Source organism: Bos indicus x Bos taurus, chromosome 19 (genome assembly GCF_003369695.1).
Source record: "Bos indicus x Bos taurus breed Angus x Brahman F1 hybrid chromosome 19, Bos_hybrid_MaternalHap_v2.0, whole genome shotgun sequence".
Lineage (NCBI taxonomy): Eukaryota > Metazoa > Chordata > Mammalia > Artiodactyla > Bovidae > Bos > Bos indicus x Bos taurus.
Window position 1 is genome coordinate 25,126,403 of NC_040094.1, and position 10,296 is coordinate 25,136,698.

Below are 10,296 nucleotides of genomic sequence, written 5' to 3' on the forward strand. Positions count from 1 at the left end.
CTAGTCAAAGCTATGGTTTTTCCAGTACTTGTATGAATGTGAGAGCTGGACCATTAAGAAGGCTGTGCACCAAAGAATTGATGGTTTTAAATTATGATGCTTGAGAGGACACTTGAGAGTCCTTTGGACAGGAAGGAGGTCAAACCAGTCAATCCTAACGGAAATCAATCCTGAATATTCATTGGAGGGACTGATGCTAAAGCTGAAGCTCCAATACTTTGGCGACGAGCTGACTCATTGGAAAAGACCTTGATGCTGGGAAAGATTGAAGGCAGGAGGAGAAGAGGGCAACAGAGGATGAGATGGTTAGATGGCATCACTGATTCAATGGTCATGGGTTTGACCAAACTATGGGAGATAGTGAAAGACAGAGAAGCCTGGCGTATTGCAGTTCATGAGGTCACAAAGAGTTGGACATGACTTAACGACTGAACAACAAATACCTCTAAGTAAACCTAGAGATAATACAACACAGCCTTTCATATTGCAGAAGGGAAAATGGATGGACATACCGATAGACAATAGATACTGAGATACTGGCAAAGGGGTTGGCAAAAATAAAAGCACAAAATACAAGTTTTCCAGAACAAACTCTTATTTATGTGAACTTAAAACAGGATATCTTTTTTGGGCTTCCCTTTTCTCATTTTAAAATGATTAGCTATCTTCAAGAATTTCTGTGAAATTTCAGTGGAGTAAAATATTTGACAAAAAGTTTATATTCAAGTAAATGTTGGCTTCCTATTTTTTCCTCCCTTCTTTCTCTACTTCCTCCCTTCCTTTCATCGTCTTTTCCCCTTCTGTTATCCTTTTTCCAAAGTCCTGATGCTAGTTAGTAGTAGAAGCTTGTTTATAACACAAGCATCTGGACTCTTAACTCCACAGCTCTTTCCACTGTGCTGAGTTGTCCTTATATACCAGGAGAAAGAAAGGGAGAGAGAGAGACAGAAGGAAGGAGGGAAGGGGGGAGGAAGGGAGTGAGGGAGAAAGAGAGAGAGACTGTGAACGTCTTTGTGTAGAGAAAGAACTACTTAAGGCAAATTGGACCACAGGACCCGAGGCACATGGAACCTTGCATGACCAGGCAGAGTGGGGATGACTGGAGAAGTAGAAGTAGACAGATGCATTCAGGAGAGAGATGAACCTCTGCTCAGAGCAAGGCTGAACTCTTGTCACTGTGTCATGAGACACTGTACTGTGTCACTGCTGTCGATTCATACCCAGATTGGGCATGCCTTAATGTTAACTTAGAAAAATCCATCTGTGATGATATTTCCTAAGGTCAGTCACTCTACACTGATACAACCTTCATAGCTGTCAAAATAGTGAAATCCTTCCATCTCGTTTTGATCAACAGCCACCATCCTGGGTCCTCAGAGCAGTTTCCTCTGTCCCAGCCCCTTTCTTGGGATCCTCTGGATCTCAACCTGAGCTGGAAATTCAAGAGTTAATGTCTAGCATTGTAAGGGCCTTGGGGATCCTGCTCAAGCTCTAATCCAGTATCCATTCCATCAATAAATGTACGTGCCCTGTTATCCCCAGCATCCAGCAGACACAGATTAAGTACCTCTCTTCCCCTTTCAGCAGGTCCACATTTTCTCACTCTACATCGCTCAGAAGTGGCCTATGGAGCCAGGTGCCTGGGGCAACAAGACTGTGGTCACTGAATTCATCCTTCTTGGTCTAACAGAGAACATAGAACTGCAATCCATCCTTTTTGCCATCTTCCTCTTTGCCTATGTGATCACAGTCGGGGGCAACTTGAGTATCCTGGCCGCCATCTTTGTGGAGCCCAAACTCCACACCCCCATGTACTACTTCCTGAGGAACCTTTCTCTGCTGGACATTGGGTGCATCACTGTCACCATTCCTCCCATGCTGGCCTGTCTCCTGACCCACCAATGCCGGGTTCCCTATGCAGCCTGCATCTCACAGCTCTTCTTTTTCCACCTCCTGGCTGGAGTGGACTGTCACCTCCTGACAGCCATGGCCTACGACCGCTACCTGGCCATTTGCCAGCCCCTCACCTATAGCATCCGCATGAGCCGTGACGTCCAGGGAGCCCTGGTGGCCGTCTGCTGCTCCATCTCCTTCATCAATGCTCTGACCCACACAGTGGCTGTGTCTGTGCTGGACTTCTGCGGCCCTAACGTGGTCAACCACTTCTACTGTGACCTCCCGCCCCTTTTCCAGCTCTCCTGCTCCAGCATCCACCTCAACGGGCAGCTACTTTTCGTGGGGGCCACCTTCATGGGGGTGGTCCCCATGGTCTTCATCTCGGTATCCTACGCCCACGTGGCAGCCGCAGTCCTGCGGATCTGCTCGGCAGAGGGCAGGAAGAAAGCCTTCTCCACGTGTAGCTCCCACCTCACCGTGGTCTGCATCTTTTATGGAACCGGCTTCTTCAGCTACATGCGCCTGGGCTCCGTGTCCGCCTCAGACAAGGACAAGGGCATTGGCATCCTCAACACTGTCATCAGCCCCATGCTGAACCCACTCATCTACAGCCTCCGGAACCCTGATGTGCAGGGCGCCCTGAAGAGGTTGCTGACAGGGAAGCGGCCCCCGGAGTGAGAAGGCAGGGGTGTCGAGATGCCTCTCTCTCCTTGAGCAACCCCCCGCTTTCTTGTGCTGAAGGCTTAGTTGTGGGCAGGAGGATATTCAAGGGTGGACTAAGAAGGAAAGTAGATAATTCAGGCCAGGGTAGAATGTGGTTTGCCTTGAACTGGGGAGAAAGGCTAAAGCTTAGAGAGGAGAGTATCTAAATAACTGATGAAAGATGGATTAGAGACAGATGGGAGAAGGGACTTTCCTGGTGGCCCAGTGGCTAAGACTCCATGTACCCAGTGCAAGAGGCCTGGGTTCAATCCCTCGTCAGAGAACTAGATCCCACATGCTGCAAATAAGAGTTCACAAGTCCCAACTGAAGATCCTGCCTGCTGCAATGATGATCAAAGATCCTGCAAGTAAGAGCTAGCACATCCAAATAAATATATCAATATTTTTTTAAAGGACAAATGGGAGAAAATTATACTATGGGTCAGGAAGTGGGACACAAATAAATTATGTTGTATTTTTAAAATTCAATGACTGTTCAGTTGAAATACATTAAAAATATTAATTAAAATGTTTGCCCTCACCCATTAAAGATAAGATATATTTGTATCTTAGGGCTTCCCTAGTGGCTCAGATGATAAAGTGGCTCAGATGGTGGCTCTGGCTGCAATGCAGGAGACCCAGTTTCAATTCCTGGGTTGGGAAGATCCCCTGGAGAAGGGAATGGCAACCCACTCCAGTATTCTTGCCTGGAAATCCCATGGACAGAGGAACCTGGTAGGCTACAGTCCATGGGCTCTTAAAGAGTCAGACACATTGAGCAACTAACATATTTGTATCAGAGTATTGGGTCTGGGGACTTCCCTGATGGCTCAGTGGTAAAGAATCCACCTGCAATGCAGGAGATGGAGAAGACTCAGGTTTGATCCCTGGATTGGGAAGATCCTCTGGAGGAGGGTATGGCAACCCACTCCAGTATTCTTGCCTGGAGAATCCAATGGACAGAGGAACCTGGAGGGCTACAATCCATGGGATCACAAAGAGTTGGACACGACTAAAGCGACTGAGTACACACTCATGCATGGAGCCTGTTTTTTTAAAAGATTCTTCTTCAGGAAATAAGCCCATGATTGTGGAATTAAGGTTTGGCATAGCCTGGGAGCAGGATGTGGGGACCTGTCAGAGTACCTTCCAGCATCTTTAGAGCAACACTATCAAATACCTCTTCCTAAAACCAGGGTCCCCATCCCGACTAACCGTGAGTGGGAACAACACATTTTCACGTCACTGCGTGAACTCTCTACCCCAGCCTCTCCACTGAAAACTCTAGAGTGGGTCATCCTTAATTTCCTGAGAAGCAGCATTCAGAATAGTTAGTTTAGTGTTTATTTTTCATGGCAAAGTACACCAATTTATAAAAGGGCATTCTATCTAATATGTATAGAAAATCAGTAAAGGTGAAAAACGAAGGGAAATAGAAGTTTGCAAGTTACCACTGAATGAGTACTGGAAACCAAGATTTTACCAAAAGAACGAAACTAAGGGAACCCATGGAAGAACAGTGACTAGAATGAGAGTTGATTTCACATGCAGTTGTGACTGTTTCTAGAATTTTTTTCCGTGAATCTTTCAGACACTTCCTGGTCAACAAGTTGGAAGTCTGAGAAGAGGGACCTTACCTAACATGCTTATTAATTGGTGAGGAGGGCAGCTTGGCCCCCTCAAGGTGTCTGAGAATATTCCCCAGTCAAATGAAGGTTCCCACCATCACTCTATTTTTCCTGAAGACAGCTGTCTCCCACATCAGGTCCAGTGCCCCTGCCAGGGGCAGTGGTTGGTGGTGGGCCCTGCAGCCTCTGGGCCTGGGCCCCTCCGGCACTCTGGCCACCCACGATGCCTGATTAAGCCCTTGGGGCAGTGTCTATCCCACTCCATGTCATCCGATTTCTTTCTGATGTATCACATCCAGACCTTCGCCTGGGATGTCATGTCTCTCTGTCACTCATTTCTTCCCAGCCTCTCCCCTCCGTCTTTCTCAGCCACAGCCTCTGGCTGAGCAAGGGCTTTTCTTTGTCAGGAGACTCATGCATCTCTTCACTTTTATTGCACGTTTGTAATCTCCTCCGAAAGAGTGTGCCCTGCTCAGCAAGAAAGACATCATCATCATTTCTGTATTCCTTGCAGCTTTTTTTGGCTCTCCCTGACTAGATTGTAAGCTCCTTAACGACAAGGACCATGCTTTCTATTACACATGTCTTCAAATTCACAGCACGTGCTGAGCACATAAAGCCATCTCATGGATCCGTCAACTGCTATTAGGAACTGATAACCATCAACTGGTATTCCTGACCTGTGACAGGAAATGTGTGTTCTATGTGGGAGGTCAGTGAACTGACCAGATGTTTTCTAAATGCCCGAAACCCAAGATCTTAAGATATGTAAATATTAAATGCAATTCTGTATTTGCTTTCTTCATATGACTTCTTACATTTAACTAATACTTCTTTTGTTAATTTTGTTTGAATTTCACTCTCAGGGTACAGAGGTGGTCTGAGGGACAGTGCAATCAGATTAATAGCTCTGACTCCTCCTCATTTCCTTTTTTTTTTTTAATGTTTCTTTAATTAATTAATTTATTATTATAAATTGATTTATTTTAATTGGAGACTAATTACAATATTGTATTGGTTTTGCCATACATCAACATGAATCTGCCATTGCATTTAATATTTACATAGTCATCATGCAGGTCCAGTGATATTATATGTGGTTAGCTGTGGTTAAAACATCTTGGGATTTTATTTCTGAAGTTAATTTTCATGGGTGCATTCTATTTAAAGTTCTTTTCATCCTCTCAAAATTTACATGCTATGTAAGTTGTTTTTGTGTTAGTTTAGTTCCTTTTGTTCTGTATATTGTAAAATTCAAGTTTGTTGACTTTTGAAACAGTTGTATTTTACTTAGCAGAGAAAATAAAATGTCCATTTACCCCAGGAAAAAAAAAAAAACCTTAAGATATGAAGGGATAAGAAAAAAAGAAAGAGAAGCTTTCTTCTGAGGACATAGTCATTGAGCTCGCCCTAACAGGAAGAAACTTTCTGGATTTTATGTGTGAACTGCAATGTCATTTCTCTCCCAGAACTAAGAGAAAGTGCCTGAAGTTAGAGCTAGAAGTGTCTCCCTCTTGCAAAGGAATGGAAGAGAACTTTTAATTAGCAAAAGCTAATTGGAGCTTGGAGCCCCAGGGTTCTGAAATCCTGCAACATCCAAGACTGGGATCCATCCAACTTGGAGCACATTAAGCAGGTGGGATGATAATAATAAATGAGTGCTAATCAGTATGACAAAGTGTCTTTCTTTAAGTGATGTCCTGAAGTGAATAGTTTTTAACTCTGCTCTGCAAATATGAGCAATTCATATGTGGTATAAATAATTTTAATGAAAAGTATATTTTTGCTTAAAAAGAAGAATGAATATATTGACATGAAAAGATGTACAGCACATATTGCTGAATTTAGAAAGTGGTGATGATGTGACATGTAATGTGTATCGGGCAAAAAAGTGCTGGGGAACAACCCCCAAGTTTTAGGTGGTGATTTCCACTGCAGAGGAGAATTGGACTGGGCAGGGGGGTGGGAAATGCAGAAGGACTTTCAGTTTCTACTCCATTTACTCTTTTTTTTTTCATATTGTTTATTATTTTACTTGCAATCCTATAGAATGACCTACTGGGATGAAAGAGGATATTTTTTTGGTGGGGGGGGAGCATTCCAGGGATTGAACAATGCCCCCAGAAGTAGAAGCGTAGAGTCTTACCCACTGGACCACCAGGGAAGTCCCTCTGTTTACTCTTATTTGAAGTTTCTCACTGAATTCTGTGGCTTGCCAGGTGGCTCAGTGGTAAAGAATCCGCTTGCCAATGGAATCACCGCAGGAGACTTGGGTTTCATCTCTGGGTCAAGACTGTCTCCTGGAGGACGAAATGGCAACCCACTCCAGTATCCTTGCCGGGAAAATCCCATGGACAGGGGAGTCTGGCAGGCTGCAGTCCACAGGGTCACAAAGAGTCAGACACAACTGAGAGACGGAGCACACATTCACTGAATTCTGTAATATAAAAAAAAAATTTTTTTTAATAAATGCTATTGGTGGATACAGGAGTGGGAGGAGTAAAATGAATTGACTGCAACATTTTCTCTCCAGCCTTCAAAGTGTCCTCTGTCATCCTCATCTTTGAGGAAAAAAAAATAGTAAGTTGCTTATCCATCCAATATAAGGCCACTGGCTTCACTTGATGTAGACTCACAGGCTCCAGAGAGACATAAAGTAGTTATTGGTCATCTTAGCCATGCTGCCTCTTCTGAGATGAGAGCCAAACCCAAGCATCTCTAGCCTAGGAAAATACTCCCAGGGGATCTTTCCCCTCATCCCATCTCCTGGCCCTGAAAATTCAAATTTCACCCTCCATTCCACACGAATGCCTATCTTACACCAGCACCAGCACACCTTCTCCCCCGAGACCCTGGCACCACTGCCTAGTTTTGAATCTTTTTATGCAATTCCAGTCAAAGGTAGTGACTCATTTTGGTGGTGACTCATGTAGATTTTCGTGATTCCTTGTGCCACAGATATAGAGTCATGGCCTCTGGGAGCTTAAAGAAACCTCTAGAGATATTTTGGTCCAACCACCCTGACTTCAGAAAACTCACATCCAAAGAAACTTGTTCCAAATGTTCTTGGCCTTCAACACAAATGTGAGCTTATTGAGGACAGCCAGATCCATCTGCTAAGCTCAGCTAATGTCATTTTATAAACCATAAGCATCTATGACACATATGCCTACTTGGACAAGTTCTCAGAAACATTTTCACATTGCTTCTTTCTCCCACACCCATGTCAGTATCTAGAGGCCCACCATGTGTGTCACAAAGATAAAGGCACTGTTAGAACCCAAGAAAATTATGAAAGGAGTATGATTCCTCATTATACTTCTGGCACATGACAATATTCACAGAGCACTTTGAAATCTGTGTTCTCATTAGAATTTTGCATCTGCACAGTTGAGTCTCATCCACAATGAGGACCAGGATTAGAAAATATCAGTAAGAAGGCCAGTTTTTATTATCTTCACTTGGCAAATTTAAAAAAAAAAAAACAAAAAAAACAGAAGCTAAGCGATTTTCCAAAGGCCATGGGGTTAGTAGGGCTTCCTAGATGGTCCAGTGGTAAAGAATCTTCCTGTCAATGCAGGAGACACAAGAGACGCCAGTTCGATTCCTGGGTGGGGAAGATCCCCTGGAGAAGGAAATGGCAACCCACTCCAGTATTCTTGCCTAGGAAATACCATGGACAGAGAAGCCTGGCGGGCTACAGTCCATGGGGGTCACAAAGAGTCAGATCAACTGAGTGACTAAGCACGCATGCATATAGGGTTAGTTAGTAGGGCAGCCTGCAAGTGCTGACTCACAGCCCAGTATTTTTGCCTTCCTCCATGATTGCCTCTAATAAATCACCAAAGACTTCTGAACTAAACAGAGTGATGCTGACTCTCGGCATAATGAGTCTTGGAAATGGGAAAGGTACGACAGTTGAGAGAAGAGAGCCTTGCTTTCCAACCCAGCCTCTTCTACTTAAGGCCACATGAGCTTTCGAAGCCATTCCTTCCTTCCACATATCTTGCACCTTTGTTCATTCATCTGTTCTATGATAAATACTCAGACCCCCTCCTCCCACAGGATACCAAAAGCTCTGGGGGAAAAGGGGGCCTTAGGTAATTAAATTAAATGGACAGGTGATAAGGTTGAGAGCAGGAGGATATGACCAGGAATAACTCATGCACAGTGGAGCTCTGATGAATAACGGCTGGTTCTTGGGCTGGCAACTGGAGAGATGCCCAGACTGGAGGCGGTAGCAGTGGTCCAGGCAGAGATGTGACAGCCCGAGAGGCAGTGGTCACTGAAACTGAAAGAAGTGAGCTTGGGAAGGAATCCTGGAACATCAGCCAGAAAATATCTAGCCTTGATTTCAGAGTTTATGTTTGTAGGATCTGAAGAGATTAGGATATTAAGGCCCTAAAAGACTTCAGACCTTTATTTGGTATTTACAAATAGTTGCCCAGGCCAGGATATATGGAAAAGCAAATATGAATCAAGCTTCCTCCATGTGCCGGGCAGCAAGCTGAGCAACCCATGCTCCTTGTTGCATTAAACTAGCTGTGATCAAGCAAGGTCAGCATTGGACCCAGAAGTTGGGAGACCTGGCTTCTGGGCAGACACTGCTATTTATTAGCTATGTGACACTGGACAGATCAGTTACCCTCCATGGGCCCCAGTTTCTCATTTATGAAACAGGAATCATAGCACACAATTCAAATGATTATTCTGAGAATTAAATAAATTGAAATACAGAATCAGTGTGTTGATAAGTATAATGTTCCCTGGTGGCTCTTTCCTGGTGGCCCTTCTCTGGTGGCTTACTTAGTAAAGAATCTACTTGCAATGCAGAAGACCCAGGTTCAATCCTTGGGTTGGGAAGATCCCCTGGGGAAGGAAATGGCAACCCACTCCAGTTTTGTTGCCTAGAGAATCCCATGGATAGAGGAGCCTGGTGGGCTACAGTCCATGGGGTCACAAGAGACTTAGAGACTAAACCAGCACCACAAGTATAATGTAGAAGGTGTTAAAAATCCATGGGGTTTTGAGTTGTGTCTTTCTAGAGTTTGTGGCCTCATGCTAGAAAGCACCAGAAGAGGAACTTACTGCCCCAAACTCCAGCCTTGCCCGATCAGTGTTAATGTCCTTTGTATCACCGTGGCCCTCACTTCCCTTGAATGAACTAGTGAAAGACTCAGAACAATAGAAGCTTCTGCCCTGCCGTGGACACTTGGAAGAGGGCATGATTAATTCCCTGGGTCCCAAAACACTTTGCTGACTTCTCAAGCTCAGCGGAGCCTCAAGAGATTCACCCATCTTCATGGATGTTCACCCATCCATCCATCTTTCTCACAAAGTTTCCCACTGAGACAGCGGTGATGGGGATGGGAATGAAGTCCTCGAACATTCCACAAACAGAATTCTCTAATTAGCTCCCAAATGAGAGCTCAGGATAACTTGGCTGAGAGGTGGCTGGGGATTTGCTGATTGTCTTCTGCATCTCTGCTAACAAGGCCAGAGGGAAGGGACACCCAGAAAAGATTTTGCTTTCATTTGTGTCCTTTAGAAAGAAATCAGACCTTAGAGAGGAGGGTGGAGGAGGCCAATTAGTGATGGATGGTTTCAGTAGTGTCCTTAACAAGATTCATTAGCAAAGTTGCCGATAGAGGGAAGATGTGTTCAAAACAAGGTTGCCCGGGTGTGAGTCAGCCTCTCTGCAAACACTTGCCGCCATTTCTTCACTTTTTTCTGACTTTCGGCATTTGTGCTTCCACCCCCGTCACACCCCAAAACTCTCCTGTCCACCCACCCCTCCTCCATCACAGCCTGGTTTTCTTCAATCCCATATTAAATAAATGTGCCTACTCTGTTGTATATATTGGCTGTATCATTTTATACCTGCATCAGGATTTCCTTAATCAACCCTATCCTAACCCTTTAGACTGTTTTCAGTTTTCCATTATTAAATGCAAAGTTTTATATATCTCTGCACAGCTGTTTCCTTGATCGGACCATATGCACGTATATATCTTCAAAACTTATGAATATTGACAAATTATCAACTAGATGTATTGCAACATTTGAATGT

General features: G+C 44.3%; 1 protein-coding gene across 1 annotated transcript; it reads left to right on the plus strand.

Annotated features, from left to right (window-relative positions):
- Positions 1 to 1,614: 1,614 nt before the first annotated feature.
- Positions 1,615 to 2,574, plus strand: LOC113878303 (olfactory receptor 139). Its single transcript, XM_027519329.1, has one exon. The coding sequence runs from the start codon at positions 1,627 to 1,629 to the stop codon at positions 2,572 to 2,574; it is 948 nt and encodes a 315-aa protein (XP_027375130.1). The 5' UTR covers positions 1,615 to 1,626.
- The last annotated feature ends 7,722 nt before the right edge of the window (positions 2,575 to 10,296 follow it).

Bases quoted from the DNA above. Each gene is read 5' to 3' on its own strand.
- LOC113878303 (XM_027519329.1), top strand. From the start codon at position 1,627: ATGGAGCCAGGTGCCTGGGGCAACAAGACTGTGGTCACTGAATTCATC.